Source organism: Nelusetta ayraudi, unplaced genomic scaffold (assembly GCF_046127955.1).
Source record: "Nelusetta ayraudi isolate G7.1 ecotype Tasmania unplaced genomic scaffold, CSIRO-AGI_Nayr_v1 ptg000015l, whole genome shotgun sequence".
NCBI lineage: Eukaryota > Metazoa > Chordata > Actinopteri > Tetraodontiformes > Monacanthidae > Nelusetta > Nelusetta ayraudi.
This window is the reverse complement of record NW_027466065.1, coordinates 1,194,449-1,215,979: the sequence shown is the minus strand read 5'-3', so window position 1 is coordinate 1,215,979 and position 21,531 is coordinate 1,194,449. Positions and strand designations below refer to the sequence as shown.

General features: G+C 45.6%; 1 protein-coding gene across 3 annotated transcripts in view; it reads right to left on the bottom strand.

Annotated features, from left to right (window-relative positions):
* Window positions 1-12: 12 nt before the first annotated feature.
* sash1b (SAM and SH3 domain containing 1b) overlaps window positions 13-21,531 on the bottom strand; it is a 34,452-nt gene continuing 12,933 nt past the window's right edge. The window contains exons 1-18 of one of the 3 annotated variants that reach the window (XM_076023264.1): window positions 15,457-15,676; window positions 12,121-12,249; window positions 11,228-11,278; window positions 10,399-10,448; window positions 8,490-8,530; window positions 8,108-8,194; window positions 7,907-8,019; window positions 7,388-7,498; window positions 6,419-6,545; window positions 4,967-5,379; window positions 4,512-4,583; window positions 4,284-4,424; window positions 4,055-4,187; window positions 3,614-3,783; window positions 3,309-3,515; window positions 2,736-2,886; window positions 2,437-2,568; window positions 13-1,139 (exon numbers count right to left, since the gene is read on the bottom strand). In XM_076023264.1, the coding sequence (XP_075879379.1) occupies window positions 397-1,139; window positions 2,437-2,568; window positions 2,736-2,886; window positions 3,309-3,515; window positions 3,614-3,783; window positions 4,055-4,187; window positions 4,284-4,424; window positions 4,512-4,583; window positions 4,967-5,379; window positions 6,419-6,545; window positions 7,388-7,498; window positions 7,907-8,019; window positions 8,108-8,194; window positions 8,490-8,530; window positions 10,399-10,448; window positions 11,228-11,278; window positions 12,121-12,165 (2,787 nt within the window). In that variant the 5' untranslated portion in view covers window positions 12,166-12,249; window positions 15,457-15,676 and the 3' untranslated portion in view covers window positions 13-396. Of the gene's footprint in view, window positions 1,140-1,759; window positions 2,569-2,735; window positions 2,887-3,308; window positions 3,516-3,613; window positions 3,784-4,054; window positions 4,188-4,283; window positions 4,425-4,511; window positions 4,584-4,966; window positions 5,380-6,418; window positions 6,546-7,387; window positions 7,499-7,906; window positions 8,020-8,107; window positions 8,195-8,489; window positions 8,531-10,398; window positions 10,449-11,227; window positions 11,279-12,120; window positions 12,250-15,456; window positions 15,677-21,531 lie in introns of those variants that run through there. The other 2 variants (XM_076023263.1, XM_076023265.1) reach the window with 2 other exon arrangements.

Below are 21,531 nucleotides of genomic sequence, written 5' to 3'. Positions count from 1 at the left end.
ACTTATTACAACTCACGCATTCAGAATGTTTATTTATGAATCACAGTATAAGCAAACAGGCAGTCAGCCATTTACAGGGGCTTGCTGGATGTGACGCTTGTAATTTTGAGAAGGCTGTCAGTCTTGAACCACAGTTTAACCAAGTTTCAAATTAATCTTTATAAACACTAGCGAAACCCCTAAAAAGTGACCGTGCTGCATTAATATTATTTATCATATAGTTTCTTGCTACATTGAAAAATCCCAGACCTGCTTTAACCACAGATAGAAGTCCAGGCTCACATTTGAAGAAGTTGTCCACCATTTAGACAAAAAGTCAAAATGTCATGAAGCTTATCATCAACAGTTGCAACAAAGCTTTATAATAGCAAGCTTCTCATATTGACCCCTCGACAGCTACAGCTTCTCCTCTGTGAGGGAACAAACATTGACAGAGTTTTTCTTGTCCCTTTTCATTTTGAGTCGGCGGGCCTCGATATTGGCAGACACCGCGCGGTTTGTGAGGCGCACAGGGACGGCCTCTGTTGGAAGAACGTCCTCGTGTGGGTTCAGAATGGGAGCCGTGAGTGGAGGAAGGTCGGATCTTTCCCCGGAGACGTCAGGTGCAGGCTGGAGGGGGGCGCACGTCTGCGCAGCGTCTTTTTCCTCCGAGTGGGTCGCCTTCGCTGTGTCCTGCAGGGCGCTGTGTTGTGTTGCTGGAGGCTGGGAGGAGGACTGGGACCCCACCTGGTGATCATCGCGAACAATTCCCGTGTCCTGCGTGCTCTCCTTGGTCTTGACCGGTGAACTTGTACTCTGGTTTTTGAGGTGGATATTCACTCTCTTCTGGTCTTTGCAGAGGAGGTTCAGCGAAAGGCTCCGCCTCAAAGGCTGGGACGTTGCATCCTCTCTCAGCTCCGAGCAACTCAGGCTCCTGGAAACGGCTCCAGAAGGGACACGACTAACTGCTGGCCCTCTCGGGAGGTTAATGCTCTGCACTGGTGGCCCTCCCGATGCTGAAGAGCAGGGCGGGTCAGGCTTTTCGACGCAGTTGCCGGTCGAGGTGGAGGGATGCGGCTCGGGGGACGGGGGTGGGAGGTGACTCGACTCAAAACCAGAGGAGGCCCTGCTCACGGCGGAAGACCTCTTTTTGTCCCGGCCTGAAAATAAACAAGTGAAATGTGTGCAGATGACGCAGGTGCAGCCAAATTACAGCCTGTTTACGTGGGAAACTCTTCTTTTCTTATCAAGCGCCGTTGGTTGTACCGAATGTCACTGAACAAGCAGCAGAGAGTGTAAAAAGGCAGCCAGAAAAAGGAAGAAGTCAAACACGATGGCGAAAACAAGAAGGAAGCAGTCAGATGAGGTAAAGCACGGAGCAGTTTATTACTCACGCTCAACCGTGACAGAAGCACACTTTAGGAAACGCAGAGACTCCAGACCTTCCGTCAGAGTGTTTTAGTGCATTTACACTGATACAAAATGCCATACTTTTTACAAGTAAAATTAGATATTTTTTAAGTAATTATTATTATCATTATTGTTTGCAATATCTTGCATTACGCAGTTTTCAGGCACATAATAAAACATTGTGCAACGTCATGGTTCACTGGACTAAAAAAATATACACACTGACAGCAAAATCTGGAGAGAGATACTCAGGTATGTACAGATGTGGCCAACGAGTCACAGGAGGAAGCAACATTCACAGGAACCTCATTTACACTGAGCACGCCTCGTCACACTTTGACAAGTTTCAGACAATGTTCCCCCCCCCCCCCCCCCAAAAGACTTTTTATCAAAAACCAAATGATCACAACAATACCTATAATGATAGAGCTATGAATAAAGCAAGCGTTCACAGTAAAAAAGAAATAATAATAATAAAATACTGCAATTCTCCTCCTTTAAAAGAAATCTAATTCTATTCACACGCCGGTCCAACACTCACCATTTCCAGCAAACAAACAAACAAAAGCAAAACCCACCACACAACTCAGAACCGCAGGTCTATTTATGCCTGGACCTTATTTTTCCTCCATGCATGCTTCACTCGGGGCTGCCGCTCTGACAAAATGCGAGTGAACGTTCCCACAGTGACAGAGACTTTAGTGTTGGTCATTCTTCAGAATGTGATGCTCAAAGACAGAATAAGGTAACACAAGCTTTAGTAGCAAACAGACAAAAGAGAGAGAAAAAAAAAAAGACTGCAGAAGCGTTTGATTTCCCGAAAAACAGGAGAAAGGATGTTGAAAGCACCAGAAATCGATGGTGAGAGAAGAGTCTGTCCAATAGTGCATGAATACTGGATAAATGTATCCATCTTTTTTTGTTTTTTCTTGTGCACCAAGGGAAACTGGAGACCACCCGTATCCCTCTGGCAGACAGTGGAGGCAGAAGACGGAGAGAAACGGCAGGAGGAGGACAGAGTTCACAGGCGGCTCAGGCTGTCGTTACCGTTCTCCAGGTTCTCGTTGCTCTCGTAGCAGCCCGAGTCGCGTGGCGAGTCTCCGGTGAGGCCACGCCTCTCCAGGAGCAGCTTCTCCTGGGAGCCTCCGGACTGACTGCCACGCTCTGGGTCGCTGCTTCCTGCAAGGCACAACACGGACAACAGGGGGCGGTCACGTCACATGACTGGAGAGAGGAAAGCGCTGTTCTTTCGGAACTAATGATAATGTACTGGAATGAAATGCCTCCCAACAGTTTAGAACAGTCCAGGTTGTGTATATGCGCGTGCAGCGCGTTGCCAGACCCACCGTCGTACTCCTGCAGCAGCTCCACGGCGGTGAGCAGCACGGCCCTGTGCTGGGCGTCTCTGATGTTCAACTCGTCCAGGTCCTCCTCCTCCAGCAGCTTGAACGTGTCCAGGTCCTCGTAGCCATTGAAGAGGAAGGTGGGCAGATGCTCCTGTGCGGCGATGACGCCAAATTAGTCACAAATGACACATGGACCGAAACGACCACTACAAGCAGCAACCTCCTCTATCTTGGTCTGCATGAGAGCAAAGTCATGTTACTGTTGTGAAACTCAGAGCCAGACTGGTATCTCTAGTTTCCAGTCTGATATGATGATATTCTTTGTGAGAAACACTTTCCCACTTTAACCTTTTGATCTTTTTATCCCATTCTAAGAGTGGAAAGACGGCAAAAGCAACAGTCCGAGCAGCAAGTTAAAAACAGAGGGCTAACTGTCTTTCTTCTCTGAAGAGGACTGAGTTCTGAATGACGAGTCAGATATAAATAGGCACCTTTTAACATCAACTATATTTTTCAACAAACCAAAGCCGACGGGAAAAAGAGCTTTGACCCTGTGGCTCTGTGCTCTCGTACTTTGAGGTTGATGCGGTCCAGGAGCTCCTCCACCGAGGTGGGTTTGGGTTGCTTGGCCCTCCTCCTCCTGCGAGTCTTTTTGGGCTTCGCCTGCTCCTCGATCAGCACGTCCACATAGATGAACTTGAAAGTGCCAACTTTGCCGTTGAGCATCCCCATCCAGGTCCCCATGGGAGGCTTGCTGATGATGTCGAGGACGTCTCCGCTCTGCAGAACACACACAAGCGGAGAGACTGTCCGTCAGTGTGGGATCCTCGACGGCAGACCTCGATGCTGGAGCCGCAGGACGGATGTCGCTCAGATACCTTCAGCTTGAGGGAGTCTGTGTCGTACGGACTGGGGGTGAAGTCGGTGTGCACGAGGGCGCGGCCGCAGAAGGGGCCGTGGTAAGGCAGCTCGTCCTCCTCGCCGTCCTCAGACTTCACGCTCTCTCTGTTGCTGTTGGAGGAGTCGGTGGTGCCCACCGTCTGACCACCTACGCAAAAAAAACACAAAGAGGCGAGTGATTCACTGTGAAACTGCAACGCAGCGCAGTACCAGTCACTCAGCCCAGGAAAAAAAAAAAATTGTTTTCACTCGTCTTGCTGCCTGACGAAAGGCACGGCAAACAGAGACGGCGTAAAGTTTAGACTGGCCTGGAGACGCTTCTTCTGACAAACACGGCACGGTGTCTGTTCGGGCTGTTCCAAGGCCAACTTTCAACAAACACAAGGAGAGAGCGCAATTATTTCCCAACGCAGACTCACTCATGGAACTCTGTCCGCTGAGCGAGCTCCTCAGGCTCTCCACGGAGCCACCGGGCTTCAGTTTGGGTTTCTCCAAAGAGTCGGAGTCCGTCTGAGGTGAGTGAGCGAGGCCAGAGACACGATCTGGGCTCGACTGGTGGGCAGAAAGAGCAGAAACAACGTGTCAACGGTGTCGGCAGGAGTGGCAGGTGTCGATCCACTGCGGGCGCAGACGATTTGTCGCTCCCACCTGTTCAGAGACGGAACTGTGGTATCTCTTGGTTATATGCTTCCTCATCGTCTCCCGCACAGACTTGACTTTTTTGCCCAGCGAGATGCGGGACGTCGCCGGAGACCTAATGGGATCTCGGAGACCATCCCCGTCTTTATTCTGAAAGGCGCGAATAAACGTGTCAGCGCGAGAAGAAAAGTCATTCAAGTTAGGGGGAATGGAGAGGGAGAAGGAGGAGCGGCTCACCAAGGAGTCCTCGGAGATGGCAGGGTGGGCTGAGCGGTTCATCAGGTCAAATCCTCCAAAGCTACAAGCTCTCTGGTTAAAAAAAGAAATACAGTAAATACAATGTAACCAGGATGGATGGATGAATGAATAAATGGATGAAGAAATTTTTTTTTTTTCTTTTTTAATGTCTTATATTCTGATAATTGTCGAATTTATTATAACAAAGGACGTCCTGCAACAGAAATTGTCAAAATGATTGGCCGACTGCGTAATTATGTCAATTTTTTTGGGACATCCTGTATATTAATGCTATATTTACAATTGACACGCAGACACACACACACACACACACACACAAAACCATCAATGTTGTTGTTTGTTATTCCCTCTATGTATGTCTGTCAGTGTGACTGTATTGTCCTATTGCACACTAAAATGACCAGGATGATCTAGTGGAGTTGTGCGGTACCGACCCCGTGGTGGCTGAGAGGGTTGAGCATCCGATGCCGGAGCTCCCCTTCGGTCATGGACCGGGCGATTTTCAGATCCACACTGCTGCTGCCGTCGGTCTCAGACAGCGAGGATCCGCTGGTTTCACCCGCTGCCCTGGTCTCGCCTGCGGCCAAGCCGCTGGTCCCCTGATGTGCCGGGCTCCCGCTCGACTTGCTGAACACCTCGTAGATCCTCTGGCTGCTGCAGGTGTCCAGGCTGCTGGAGGAGGGAGAGGTGGTCAGGCCGTCCGAGTCCCTGTCAAAGGCCAGCTGCTCCTGCAGCGCGCAGGCCAGCGACTCCACGGGACAAGCGGTGGACTTCTTCCTCTGCACGCCGCCCGGGTACGTGGAGGTGCTGGCGTCGCCACAAAGGGACCCGTCAACGTTCAGAGCGTCTGCAGGACACACAGAGAGAGGAATGCTGGGAGGACGTTCAACAGATTTGCAGAGGTGAGTGCACTGATTGAAAGATCCCAGTAATAAAGCTATTTTTACCGGAGCGTATTGCCTTCACTTGGGGAAAAAAAACTGTTTTTCCGTGGGGTAATTACATATGTTGGGTTTGAGTTTATTGTATGAGTCAATGCTCCACAAAGGATTGGACCAGGATTCTGCCACATGCGCCACCAAAGGCGATTCCGGCGTCTTAGCTACACATCGGTTCCAATATATTTAGGAGCCTCCTAATCGACTCTTGGGTCACGACAAAGCCAGCCTGAATGTATTTTAAATGCATCATCTTGTAACCATGGAGCATGCCGTATATGTCCAATTCATCCTGGAGAGACATCACCATGTCGAGGAGATCTGAATGAGCTTTCCATCTGAACAAGTCCTCTGGTACCTTCGTAAAGTCGACAAACTAATGGTAATACCATCAATGTGACTTAAAGACGAGACCATCTCCCAGTGTCTTAAAGGTTAAGTTTTACAGTACAGGTTTAAGTAAAACGTGTTTGCTTCCATTAAATCCAGCTCTCAATAAAAGAATGGACGCAATTGTTTCAGATGCTCTCTATACTCGGGAAAAATGATCAGTTCGAAAAAAAGAAAAGGTTGTAGCTTCCTGTCTGATGTCTCCATGTTTAGAAGGGAGATGAAAAACAAGGCAGTGCCCTTTGTGACATCACACGGGGAGTTCACGAACAAGGTAGAGCCAGAGGTTAGTGTTAGGAAGTAAAAAATAATTTTGCACAATAATGGGACCTTCACATATGTGAATTAAAAAATTACAGCACAAAAAAGAGAATTTCTTCTAAACCGACAGGATGGAAAGACACGTTGGAAAGAGTCAAATTTCATGAACCCAAGCAGAGCACGTTGAGGAGACAGTTTCCGCAGTAAACAATCTTAGTCAAAACAGTAATTAGACGCAGTGACTGGTTTTCCGTCTAGACCCCGCAGTGACTCCGTCTGCCGCGTCGGCTCTCGTACCGTCTGTCCTCCTGGACTCCTCGATTCTGATCAGCTTCTTCTTCGACTTCCGCGTGGAGTTGACCATTTTGTGGAGCCTCTTGAACCCCGCAGACTCGTCCTGCTCGCCGTCTGACACGTCGCAGGGCTGACAAGAGGGCAGCAGTGACGGAAAACAATTACAATCCCCCACAGAAAATAATGACACGTTACCATTCTGAGTGTCGACTGATACCAGTGTGAAGCTTTACATTATGGACTCAGATATTTCAATGTGTTTCCACTCAAATCTACTTCAAATATTTTTTCTTCTTTGTATAAACAGCTGCATAGGCTAAATTCAGGCTGCAGTGCTATAAAACATCTGCGAAGCCCAGTATAAATATGTGGTAGAAAACCACACACTCATCACGACACGTGGAAGCTCAAGTGCACATGCTTGGAAATCACCTGAACCATCATCTAAGCTTGTGGTGAGTGCAGACAGCAGCAGCAGCAGCACATTTTAGGCAATGGTCAAGGTTTCAAATGCACAGCTGGAAATAGGGCTTTAAAACCCCAATCGACTACTGAAGTCTGTATTGGCTCGTAGGTTGTTCGCGGTGCGCAAAGCCAGCAAAGAGAAGATTTTGAGAGCAGGAGACACACAAAAACACACAGCAGAGAGAAACATTCAGGCCCATCCAGACAAATCTGAAAAATGTGGCCTGAACCTGAGCCCCCTAATCACCCCACACATGCACAAAAGAGCTGCGGCCGGCATAACAGCGGCCTGAGCTGAATCCACCCGCTCAGCGCATCACAATGGAGGGTTAGCGCTTTGACAGCCATGAATAGGAGTGGGCCCGTCACTCCGCAGCTGGGAGAGGGTCCTGAGCTGCAGGGCTTTGGAGGGGCCCCTGGTTCAGCGGTGGGACAGGGGCACCGTCAGAGGAAGAGCGTCGTTCTCCCTGCTTGAAGAGGGAGCTGGAGAGTCGCTGGGAGACTTACGTTGTTGTTGTTGTTGAGCAGCTCGCTGGGCGTCGGGCTGGAGGGCGCCGTCCACTCGGCGGCGTCGCCGCCGCCGCACGTGTGTCTGTTTTGGTTCTCAAATTCTTTCAGCTGCAAGAAAACAAAAAAAACAAAGCATGACCTTTTCGGGGCCTGATGCAACCTCTCAGTGCTTGTTGTCCCTGAACCTCGACAGCATATTCAGTGTTGTTAAAAGCGCAGCTAATTCTCAGGGAACTCTTAAATATTATATGTGTATAATATATTTATATTTTATTTATTTATTTAATTTCCTGTAAAGATTAATAAAGTACATCTAATCTAATCCTTTCCATATGTTAGCTACACTTTTACATCTACACTTTTACAATCAAAACAAGTGCTCAAGGTTGAACTAAAATGCAGTTAATTAATTTTCAACAGGTTATTTGTATGTCAGTGGACATCGATTCTGTTCAATGCAGGTAAACAGACAGAAAGTATGCGAAACACGCAGAGAATTTTGGAGTGACACGGTACCCGAGCCAGGGCTTCCTCGATAGAGATCATGTTCTCTTTCACCATCATCATCAGCTGGATTCGCTCTTCGTCACTCATGGTGATTTCACTGGCCACGAACCCAACGTCATCGCCTTGTGAGGAAAAAGAAAAAGTAAATAAAGGTAACGGCAACTGATGAATAATATTTCTAAAAAGTCAAGGTTTCACTTCGTGACGCACCCTTCGAGACTTGGGCCACCACTCCTTTAGATGGCTTTCGCAAATTCTGCCAGAAGGATTTGCTCTTCTTCTTTCCATCAAATTTACCTTGAAGATCAAAAGGTTTCACTTAGCGCAAAGAAGAAACGACCTCACAGTATAATGGCAGAACTGGCAACACAACAAACAAGATGACAAAGATTACCGAAAACAACAAAGAAATATGAACATGATTCAACATGAGTAACTTCACGCTGTTACATAACGAAGTTGGAATATGCCAAATTGAAAGGAGCTTAACCAGCAGCCCTTGAAGCCCCTTTGAAAATGTCTTTCCTGACTGAAATGAAGCGTGACTCATAATGACTCAGCTAATTATTGTTTGCAAGTCATTTCAACTCACCTCCTGATCCATCGTCAGAGCTGGATTTGTGCACGTGCATCCTAAAAAAAGAAAGAGGAAAAACATGAGGAGAAAAACAAAATATTTACTCCGGCTGAGAAGCTCAGATTAAACCTCAAACCTTGAACAGAACTCTACCTGTTGTTCAAAGTTATCTTCTTCATCTTTGCTTTATCCAACCATCTCTTTTAAGTTCCTGTCTATGTCGAATCACGTAGGACAAATTGAAATCATACGAAAAAAAGAGTCACAAAAGCGCTCCGTCCGTCATGATGCTGCTGCTGCTGAGGGTAGATCAATGCAGCCAGCAGAGAGAAAATGACGGGCTGATGTTGGCAGATGAACAGAGGTCAGAGAATGACAGCCATGGCACCAACAATAGAGTCTCTTTCACGTCCACTCAGAGTTTGCAGCAGCAGCCGCAGCAGCAGCAGCACTGACGCGGCCCCAACATTCCTGCACATGCTCACCTTCTCCCTCTCTCTCTCTTTCTCACTCTCTCTCTCCCCCCCGCCTTTACAGCCAAGTTGCAGTCTGAGTGCAGCTGAAAAAAGGTCAGCTATATGAGTGTGAATACTTATGTGCATTGGTACAGCTATTGTTTTAAATTCAATTTGGCAACTTTCAGGAATATCAGATTTAAAAATGACACAATCAACCAATTGTGGTTTTTACTGATCTCACAATATACAAAAATTTGCTGAAGATACTAAACGTTTTCCAATGTATGTGTGCATATATACAAATACATTAGAAAACTAATGTGTATATATGCGTGTGTGTGTGTGTGTGTGTGTGTGTATTTGATGAATCTCGCATTTTAATTTACTTATTGTTTTGTATGTACTATTTTTATTATTTGAATTGCCTTGGAGAGTGACTTTGAGTTTTGTGAAAAGCACTATACAAACAAAATGTACTATTATTATGATGATGATGATGATGATGATGATGATGATGATGATGATGATGATGATAACAACAACTGTCAGCCTGACTGGCCTTTACTTCCTCTGCTTGCTCTACTTCTTAGAATGCAGATGTTAAAACACAATGTCCCGGACAACACAGCCCTTGGTGGCGTCAACAAAGGGCGCTGATAACTCCCCAGGTCAGTGAACACATCCCCGGCCCCAGGCTTTGCTCCGCCCTCTGAGACTTCAACTCGTTTTTGTTCTCTACTAAACGTGTGGTAGGTCGTCATGGTGAATTTAAGCAGGAAACTAAAAACTTCTGCAAGGGGCTGCTAAAGGTTTGAAGGTGAGGCTGCCTTTGTGGATGGGGCGGATGAGAACTGATGTTGAGGGTAGAAATAGCGGGGTTTACGCCACTAGGGGGCAGTATAGCGTTTTCTGTGAAATCCTGTCAATACTACTTAGACGTCGGTGGGAAGTTGTACATTGTGTTCTGAATAACTCTGACGTATTCTTGAAAGTAAATAAATAAATAAATGGATATCACTTTTTTTTTCCCAAGGCAGGGACTCTTTAACAAGCGTAATCAAACCAATAAATTGTTGCTTTCCATTAGTCACCGCCACACTCATCCCTATTTAACTTTCCAGTAACCAAATATGAGTAACTGGTGAAATCCCTTAAAAGAAACAAAGGAGGGAAGGAAGGATATTGCAGGGTGACACATTAATGCTCCATATATGTGAGCGGAAGGTTTCAGGAGGGGGAGGAAAGGAATGAGACACACTAGGAGATAATCCAGGAAGAGGAGTCACGGCTGTTTCCGAAGGGAAAACAATTAAATGACAAAGAGTCTGCACATTTTATCTTTGACTCTTGCTCATAATCAGCCCTCAAGATTATTCATCTCTGAAATCTACTTCCTGAGAAAGGCTGGTGAGACCTGATGTGTTGGTATACTTTCTCACATTTTAGTCAAAAAACAAAAACATTACCTTCTCTCAGTCTCTGGGGTGGAGGTGTTACTGCTGAGGCCAAGGGATTCCTGAAAGAGATGACACAGTATAAGCACAATTTCTATGATTCCTAAATCAACAAAACAAATTTAAATAAACCATCATGTAGAGTTTCTTGGTCAAAATCCTGCCACTTAACTGCACTTTTGGCTTCGGCGCTGATTGAAGTTCAAACATCCTGCGGCAAATACTATGCTACTGATAAGTTTCCCTAATTCTGATTTATTTCAACAAAAATAAATGGACAAAACATCAGTTAACTTTCCAGTCCAAGGCTGCGTGGAAGCTGTGTGTTTTGTGTTTTCCCTCTCGTCAGGGTTTTATTCTGCACGCTCACTATTTCACAACATATGTATATAAAAAAAAAACACGATTCAAGTTCTCGTTAATTTGTGATTCTAAATACAACTGCCATTAATCCAACTGTCTGGCAGTGGCACGCAGCTAAAAGATAAACTACGACAGCTTCAGTATGTGGAAGCTTAAGTGGAAGCTGCCACTGGGAGGCAACGAGAGGAATCTGAAGTATTCATGCGTGTTATGGGGAGCAATGTTAAAATAACAGACTTGTAATCTGTTCGCAATGAAACCAACTGAGCCACAAACCACATTTATGGACCCTGTGGCTCCCAGTCAAGGACAGTGTCAAGCTCGCGCTGCACTGCAGCCGCTCATATCTCTCTTTGCACCGTTTTCACGGCGGGGCATTTCTGGGGCCGATGATCTGCCATTATGCTGACGCGTCACGCACGCAGGAAGTTTTCCTGCTGCTGGTGGGGGTGTGACGCACTGGGTGCCGGACACTCACCTGGATCTGAGAGCGGAGCTGCAGTGATGTGGCCAGTGAGTCACATCTTCCCTGAAACACACAGGATTCGGGAGGTGCAGGGGTAAATTGCGGTGTCATCGCGCGGCAGAAATACAGACGATGCTCAGCTGACCGAGCGAGAACCAGCTGGTTTGGAGCTGTGCCTCTCCGCTGGTGGTGGAGGTGGTGGCAAACTGCTCACTTTCTACCCGGCGCCTGTCTGATCATGTCTGAGTGCAAGGCAACGACTTGAAGAAGAAACTCGCACAAGAAATCCCTAGTTAAAATGCTAATTTACAGGTAATGGAACTTAAAGGCGTCATTCATATTCTCCTCTATAGTCAACTACCATTGGAAAAATGAATGGCTAATAGTTACAAAGTGTCACTGGGTGACCCTCATCTAAACATGAAGCGAAGAAACTTGAGAAATGTTGTTTGAACCTAATGTGTGTGGTTCGGTATATGGAAAAAAATAATCAAATTAAAAATTAAAAAATTTCAATCAAAGCAGTTACGCTAAAACTGACCTTAAACAATTAAATAGTTAGTTTGGCTTGATATAAAGACTGAAAAATGCAATACAATACAAAAAACAAATATCACGACTATTTACGTTTTCCAGTGGTTTAAAAAAAAGTGGTACCTTGTTTTACATTGGGGTTTTGTTCCCAAATATATGCAGCTCATGAATCTAAAAGGCATGCTTGATTTAATTTTTCAAATAGCTTTTGTCACTGATTTAAAATTTTAAAGCTAAATTAGCCTGCTCATCAAATCTTATTCTAAACAAGTAAGTGAACATTCTGTCTTTTAAATCTGGGCCAATATAGTTCTCAGCGAGGGGGAAAAGGAAGGAAGAAAGAAAAAAAAGAAGAAGCCTTTTTTTTTTACCATCTCAGCATCTTGCACTACTTTGCGCTTCCGCAGCTCCTCCATCCTTTCACACACGTCAGTGAGCGAGGTGCCGTAATACCGGGAATACTCCTCAGCCAGGTTGTCAAAGTTCCCCACCGAGCCATCCTGAGGGAGATAAAGAGGCACTTAAAGTCAGTCACGCCGCCCCCGCAGAGGTTGAACCCAGATGCCAACCGGCAGACAAACGCTGTAAACCACCGACTCGCTCCTGATTGCCGCCATTGTTTGCAACCTTTAGCGCGGCGGCCGCCGCCGGTCAAACAAGCAGGCAGGAAACAGCCAGATAAAGTGCCAGAGGCACCCAGCTGTGACCGTCCTCTCTGTCTTACGTCGGTTTGTCACTCTCCTGCCCTGTGACCCCCAACCCCTCCACCCACCACCGGTGCCTCCTCAGAGCTCCTCCGACTCGACCTGCTGGCCAGAGGAAACGCTGCGTGACGCAGATGTGACTCGCTCGGTCGACTCGAGAGGCCGCGGCTCAGTGCGGCATAAATCACCGGCAGAATCTGCTCTGTAGGAGCGTTTTTTTTTGTTTTTTTTGTCTTGTTCTTTTATTTTCCTCTGGACAGGTCAAAGCCTCGATGCCTTCCCATGATTGCAGCACCTGGAATGATGTGCTGTAGGTCACAGGGGACCAGGGGGACATAAATCAGTTTGTGAAGAGTTTATGCCGAATTTCCTGACTGACTGACCTTCTGGGCCGACTTCAGCAACACACAGTTGAGTCCTTTATTTTCAAAGTTTGTAACAATTTTTTTTTAGTTTGTTCAGTGAAAATAAAAGACTGTTGTGTTCAAACATTTTATTGCTATATACTTTGTGTTGTTGTCCAACTAAAAAGACGTAATGATGCGAGATAAAAAAAAAAAAAAAAAGAAGGCCTCTATCCCGCACAGGCTCTGCTGAAAAAAAAACATAGCACACCTGCAGCGGTGAAGGCCAATTACGGCACAACTTTTTCCAACCCTCAACCCTTCAGAATCCAGATTTAATCAGCGTCCTCGGCTCGGCGGCGTTAGTTACAGTGACAGGAATCCGTCGCTGCACAGCGACAAACAGCGGCCGTCCTTCGCCCTCGGCTTATTTGCATCAAGTAGTTTATTTGTTTTATTTATATATATATATATTTTATTTATTGAATGGATCGCCATTAGCTGACGCCTAGGCGACTGCTAGTCTTCCTGGGGGTCCCTAAAACCACATAAAGCGCGACAAACAAACTACATAACAACAACAACAAGGATTGATACATATATGCAATGCTGTTAAAGTTGTACATTCATAATAACGTGACAAATGTTATACGGTTGATAATAATAGTTCATTCAGATGTCCATTAATATCAACTGTAAACATTTATCATTTCCTTAGAACATTTAGAGAGAATAACCATCAGGTTACAGATGTAACAGAAAAGAAATTCAGCAAGAGAACAAAACAAGTCATGATTGTTAATATGGATGTAAGATTCTGTGAGTGGCGCCGACCAACTGAGTTTGTGACACTGCGCACAACCCAGTGGCTTTTGAATTTGGAACATTTGGTCCAGAAGTCCAGTCGAAATCAGGCAACTACAAAGTGTCTCTGAAGACAAAGTGGATCTTTGCACCTTAAGAGCAACACTGGCTTGTAACAAAACACCTACAGTGCAAATTCCTAACAAATCACTGTCATTTGATCTCAAATTGGCATCTGTTTGATTTTCTTTTCTTACTGCTGCGTAAGAGTCTAATCACACCTCCCTCTGACTGAGAGCCCCCCCCTCTGCCCCCCGGCTCTCAGTCTGTGCAGTGGCGAGCAGAGCTGTGTGTCCACTTGTCTTGTGGCATCATAGACTGTGACTGGCTCAATTGTGCCGAAAAAAAGGGGGCCATTCTTTTTGCAGGCGATGTGCCCCCCCCCCCGACTGAGAATCTGGCCGCCGCTTCACGATGCAGTCCGGACGGAGACGAGGTCGAGGCCGACGGAGGCGCTGCGCGCTGAGCCGGGCCCGCTGCCACTCTTCCGCCTCACGCTGTCGTCGAGCCACATAAACAAGCCATTGTGACAGTGGCGCATGATATCCAAGCGCCTCGGGCTGCATGTGTATGTGTGTATATGTGTATGTGTGTGTGTGTATATGTGTATGTGTGTGTGTGTGTGTGTGTGTGTGTGCGCGTCGGCCACGCTGACAAATGTAAACGCACTCTGGGTAAAACAGTAAACAGGCTGCCACGACGAGACTCGCAGACCCACAAACAGTTATTTTTTTCTTTTCCATTCTTCCAGAAAAAACCTCGTCCAAAATAGACGTTTTTTTTGGGGGGGGGTGGGGAAATATCTGTGCGTGCTTTATGTTTCCTCCTTTCCAAAATGACTGGTTTTTGAAGCCAAAATTGCAGCGTGAGGCATCAACCTCAGTGGCTTGAAAATGAGCGTGCGGTGTCACATTTCTGAGGCGCCCAGCAACTTGGAGGCAGACAAAAGGTCCACGTGCCCTGCAGGGCTGAGAGTGTCTGACGCGTCTCGCTGGCAGTTTCTCTTGCCCCGTCTCACCTTAGTGAACCAGAGAGTATCACCCTGCCCACAAGATGGGATTCTGCTGCTAAAAGCCGAAACCAGCGGCCGTAACCAGGGTTTACAGTTATCCCATATTAAATACACTTTCAGGATTTTCACCCTGGAATCCAGTGGAGAAGCCTGATGTCATCAGTTATAAAAAAAAAAAACCAAAAAAAAAAAAAACCGCACACCTAAAAAACACATCTCCATAAAACAGCACGATTAGCCCTCTGTTTACAGCCTATAAACCTGGGAGAGGTATCCATGAGGTGTCAATGCCAGGTTTTTTACCCCTTGTGTGTTTCATCCAACACTTTCTGAAAAGTGAAGCGAGTTAAAGAAGTAAAGTATGGACTTGACTAGCAGGCTAGAAAAGGGCATAAATAATTGGAAACCATTGAAAAAGTGGATTTTGCATAATAGCGGACCTTTTTTAAAAAAAAGGAGAAGTTTTAAATTTCTCTGCTCACAAACTCCCAGAGGAAACATTAGCATTAAACTCATATAAAGAGAGTTTACTGCAACAACAAAAAAGAAGCACACATTTTCTCTTTGTCAATTACTTACATCGCCAGAGCTCAGCAGTTTTTTGTGGCCCCGACGTTCTGACCAGCTTTAGCTCTTGTCTCAAAACAGATACACGTCAAAGACACGTCAACGGCGCAGATGTGTGTGAACCATATGCATTTCAGTTACTGTTAACCTCACCAGAAACACCAAAAGAGCTCAGAGCAGAAAGCAGGACGCGCTGCTGAACAGAAATACACTCACCACAAGCAGGCGTGCGGCCGCCAACAGAGCTGCCCGGCGCTGTGCAGTCCCACCACACCGCTCCCAGCAGAGAGAAGACACCACTCTGAGCAACTTAACTCATGTCACTGAGAGGAGGACAATGCATCCTGGCCTTACAGGGGAGGGGTGTCCGGCCGGCACACACAGAGTTTGGCCCGGAGGAGGGGACTTACAGCCACATGATGCGGCCGCTGCTGGGTGGAGCACTCCAGTCGTTCCAGCTGCGGCCCAGAGGGACCGGCTGACTCACATGTTCAAATAAACCACCACCTCTTTTGTGTGTGTGTGTGTGTGCGTGTGTGCGCGCGCGCGCATGTTTATGTTAACCACGGAGTTCCAGTGACGTGTCAGACTCTGTACATGAGAAACAGTAAAGACTCGCCAGACATGCCGCCCCCTGCTGGACAATTCTGTGATGGCATGCAACTCTCGCTTTCTCCTCTTGTGCTCCTAAATGAATAAAATATTCTGTCTCTTCCTTTTACAGACATATGTTTGAAAGTGAAACTGTCTTTACCAATTAGCAAAGTGATAAAAAGACGACAAAGACTTCCATTAAAGCCTTCTGCAAACACGTGTTTTTAATGGGTGTATCAGTGCATCTGTGAAGAGCAGATTAAGAAGCAAAGAGCTTAAACTGAATGGCGCATATTCGAGTGAAGTGTTTACTCTGCATTTGCAAAAGCAGTAGTAAATGTAAGCATTGAACACACACACACACACACACACACACACACACACACACACACACACACACACACACACACACACACACACACACAGTCTAATAGGTCAAATGCCTCAGGCTGAGCGTGTAAGGCTCTTAACCAGCAGGTGGCAGCAGATAGCTGTTTTTTTTTTTTTTTCATCATCTCAGACCCCGAGACTTCATCGCAGTTCATTGTACCGGGAGTTAAAATGACAAGGTAAATCCGACTGTTTATATTTAATTTTTGATAGAAACCTGGAATTTCCTCCCTCAGCTCAAATAGAACGTACTGTTTCAGACTGTTTGTGCAAAGAGGGGCTATAACAGTGTGAAAATAGTGCTACACTCACAGCTTTATCACGCTCACTTAATAGAAAACGGGGCATTATAAGATCCCCCATGTATCAGGGTGGTGACCTCGTTTAATTGTGAGCATTAGTGGGATTACAGGCGGGAGAAACAACCCTGGGCGTCTTTGTCCGATGGAAACTCCACCGGCTCTAATCTTCATCTTTAGTAGCTGACCACTAAATCCAGAGCAGTGAGCGTCGGCGGCAGTGGCGGCGGAAGCCGGGGGGGGAACAATGGCTGTGTCAGATCTACAGTGGGAGGCTGCAGATTACGCTGAGCTGCAGATGGATGACTGATAAACATGGAGAGCTCCGGTTCCTCGCACAGACTGAAGCCCCGCACGACTTCACCGGCATGCACGGGTCAAGTGAGTGCAGGACGCTTGCCCCCCCACCAGAACCCAGAACGCTCCTGGGTTTTTGGGTTTTGGTGGCGAGGACCATAGCTTTGATCTCAGCACAACCCACCCTGAGCTCACGAGGCTTTGGCAGAGCCATTCATCAGACTGAGAGACGTCTCGGTGTGCAGGGAGGATTACTGAACTGGTATCGTGCTGCATGCTGTCCTTTTATCAAAGGGGAAATTATTATAGATGAATAAAACTGAATACAATTGTTTTTAAAAAGTGATGCGTGGCAGAGAAAGATGGATTTTTTTTTAAAGGTTTTAACATCAGACAAAAATCAAAAAGATTTGAAAATCCACAAGTGCAGCATAAAAACACACAGATTTAATGAGTTTAATAAACAAGCAAGAAATAAGAAGAAAAACGTTAATTATCTTTGGCCTAATATTCTTCATCATGTCTAGGATATATTGCTTAAAACCAGAGTTGGGCAAACTTTTTGACTGGTGGGCCATAATGGGTTCTAAAATTTGACAGAGGGGCCTATAAATATGTATGAGGGATGCGTAGAAAAAATATAATGTAGCTTTAATGTCAATTGAAAATGAACAAAAGCAAAGTTACCACAAATTATGTGTCTTTGAAGCCCCACACGGATTAAAAAGTTTAACGGGGCCCTGGGCCGTAGTTTGCCCATACCTGATTTAAACTATGCTCACTTTTTTTTTGAGTTGGTCTATAAATTACATGGATGTTTTTTGAGGTCTCTATTAGAATCTAAACACAGCCTCGACTGTGTAGTAAATTGAATGCATCACTCTTATGGTAACCGAACGGAACGATTTCAAATAATCTGTCGAGTCTTCTGCCACAGAGATCTGTACAAGTCAAAATCACCTGATCCCAGTGGTGTCATTGTCAAGAGTAAGGGAATTACCAAGGGTTTCCCACGAGAGCGGCGCCATGTAGTAAAATCTGCACAGCGTGTGTCAGTGTGGCAGAGAGAGTTGCCGCCTCTGTCAGACTGACAGCCCCGGGGTGTCCTGCAGAGGAAAGGAAGGATCCAAACCATTCATGTCGGAGTGCTAAGTGGATTTTGACGGGTCTCAGACGAGGGCGTGGTGACGTGCTGAGGCAGCCACTGTACACTGGGGAACGGCTTGACTACAACAATCAAGGTCTGAAAAGCGCAGCGGAGCTCAGCTCCCACTTTTCAAGCTGTCACTGGGTGAAAATCTCTCTGTCACGTTCAGAGACACCCAAAAAAAGGAAAGTGTTGCTACCCATGTCTTTACTTGTGATTTTATAGAAGTGTCAGGTGGATGGAATACATAGATGGAACGTAACGCTGGGCCTGAGTTACAAGTTATTTAAACCAAGACTAACAGATGATAGAGGAATTAAAAAAAAAAAAGAAGCCAAAAGCAGTTGTCTGTCGAAGCAAGCGCAAAATATTTTAGAGCAGCGTAAAGATCCACGACTCTCGGGGGAAAGCAGCAGGGGGTGAAGATTAAAACACGATTTCAGCAGAGCAGAGGGAAACACCAAATCACATTGCACTGAGATTTAGAGCATCTGCTAAAAGCATACAGTTCAAATTTAAATACACCCTCTAAATAACGCTTAATCCTTAAAATGCAAAAAAAAAAAAAAAAATGTTTAGAAATGTCCATTTTTTTAAATCAGCAAATACTGAAAAGGCCCCCTGTGGATTGTATGGGGTCCCTGTCCGTTTGGAAGAAGCTGGATTGTCCCTGCCCTTTGAAGCATGTTTAATTCAGCAGAGCGGAGATCAAATAGGAAATAATCCCCTTTAAATTTCAGCTAAATTGCATGCTTGGAGATGCATTCCCTCTCAAAGGCAGGGGGTTATATTGTGAGGGCTTCCTGGAGCATGTTTGTAGTCGGCGGCCCTTCCGAACAAACGCAGAAGCCTCTCCTTAAAATTCAGGCTCAATTAACAGTTACAAAGACTTGTATTGAGTCCTCGGTTATAAAAGGCTGTGAGAGGTTCTGGGTGTGTGCGGGGAATAGCAGCCTGTGGCTCCTTCATAATCTCTGACCCATGTCTAATTCAAAGGTGCAGAAAACACATCATCCGGCCTCTCCCCCCACCCCCACCGCCCCGCACAGCCACAATTCTCAATTTCCCCCGCGTGCGACTATGCGATCCTCCGTGACGCGCCTGCATGCCAAGGCAGAGACTCGGGCCTCCACTGGAGGAGGATGACATGTGTCAGCCATGTAATACAGGCCTACAGGGCCCCTGGGATGAGGATATTTCCACATGGTGTGAGGAGCACGTGAACTGGTCTCAATCAGGAAGTGAATCCCTGGTGTGTGTTTCACTCTTGAGACTGTCCACACGAGGATGGGGAAAAATGCAGAGGTAAATGAAGACAAGACAAATAGTCGACCTTTGACCCCAGGATTGAGCAACGCTGTGGTGAACTGAGGAATTGAGGTAGAAAATAGGCTTCTATTCCTTTTAAAGCATAGTTACTCAACACTGGAATTATATATATATATATTTTTTTAGAGCAATGAAGTGATTGAGATTTCTTGGTAAAACTACAAAAGACAATAAAATAAATTATTTCAAATATTTCTATCTTTATTTTTAAAGAAAAATGGCAAACAAATTTCCCTTTTGGCAATAAAGTGCAACTTAAAGATACTGTAAATCCTCCTTGGGTTTAGTAAAGTGACAACATTTACAGTCTTCTTGACCAAACAAAGATGAATCTCACTTTCACCAAACATCACTTTCAAAATAAAAGGTTTATCTATCATCTTGAACAACGATGAATGAATAAAGTGCAAAACTTTCACCCTTTGTGAAAGAAGCTTACAGCCCAGAAGCAAGGAAAATTGATTCTGATTTCAATTTAAAATCGATTAATCACACAGCCCTAGAAGTGAGATGTTTGATAATTTTTCACAGCACAACTGACATTATCTCTTGGTACACTAGCGTGCCGCGGTGCAGTGGTTGAAAGACACTGCTGTAGTACTACTTTATACAGTACAATCGGCAGCTGCTGAGTGGATTTTAAATCTGCCTGAGTGCTGCCCAGTGTCGTACAGCGATGCCGGGCGTCACGCACCACGTTTCCTCCAGGCGCAACGCCTTCCAGCAGGGAAACACTTCAGAGGTGTTTCTGGCACCGGCTCCACTCCCCTTGCAGTCTGGTCGGAGCTGCTGGCGGCTCCAACTGGACCCGCCATCTGCATCTCTTCCCCCCCTCTGGCGGATTGATTTTTCAGGCAGCCGCGTCCTCACACGGCACCGCTCTCCAGGAGGGGCTGCGCACGGCCGGCCGACTGCACCAGAGCCCCGGTGACAAGCGCAGACGTCCCGGAAGACCCGATGACAACTTGCACACGTCCCTCTCGATTTGCCTTCTCCTGTCTAAACACCTCGGAGCCTCTCCCGCTCGCTCCCCGTGGCGTTCCAAGGACACCCCCGTTCCCCTTTCCCCTCGCCACCAACCACGCCCACACACACAGTCTCCAATAATGGATGCTAACTGCAGCAGGCCAAGCATGCGCTGACATCATAAAAATTGCATGAGGATCCATTCAAGGCGGAGGACCTGTGTTCAGCCGGAGATCTCACCAAGGATCTCGCTGTCTGACATCTCTTTCGGTGGCGTGGGGCCGTTTTTTTAGAGGAAAAAAAATCACTCAAGGTCAATAAAACCTGATACGGTGATAAAATATGCATAATCACTTACAGGAATTGATCTCGCTGTCAATATGCGTGCCTTTCTCTATGCCAGGCCTGAGCTCTTGAATTTAATTAGCCGCCCTTGGAGCTCAATCACGGCAAATCGACGACAAACGTAACAAGAAGCGGGTGACAAAAAAATGAAAGATTAACCGCGACAATAATGCATTTTAGTTTTAAGCTCAAGTGCATTTAAAAGAGTAAACGACAGCTAAAACTTTGATAATGAATTATAAAATATGACAATTGTACACACACAGCTACAATATAAAAATATAAACACATGCAATTCAAAAGAATAGAACGCAAGAAATGAATGCTAACCAGCGAGGGAGGGACAACATGTTTCCAGGTGCATCAGAGGAACGGCTTCGGCGGGGCGATTTTGGACAAAAATAAAATCAGATTTTTTTTTCTCTGAAAACTTGATTTTCAATTTTGATTTTTTTGGTAAAACTACAAAAGACAATGGAATAAATAATTTCAAATATTTTATCTTTATTTTTTTTTTAGAAAAAATAGCAAAAACATTTCCTTATTGGGGATAAAGTGCAACTGAAAGACACTGTAAATATCTACTGCAAATCCTCCTTCACTTTAGTAAAATGACAATTTACAGTCTTCTTGACAAAAAAAAGAGATGAATTTGAAAGTGAAAACCTCACTTTCACCAAACTTCACTTGAAAATGAACAGGTTCTTCATAAACAAAGATGAAGTTCCCTTATTTGGAAATAAAGTGAAAACTTAAGAATCAAATCCAAATGAATCCCGAGGTGCCAACCTTTCACCAAACATCACTTTAAAAATAAAACGTCTTTCTATCATCTTGAATAAAGTGTTAAACTTTCACATTTTGTAAAATAAAGACGCACAGGCCGGAAGCATGTCTTGACTAATAAATCCGATTTCGATTCAA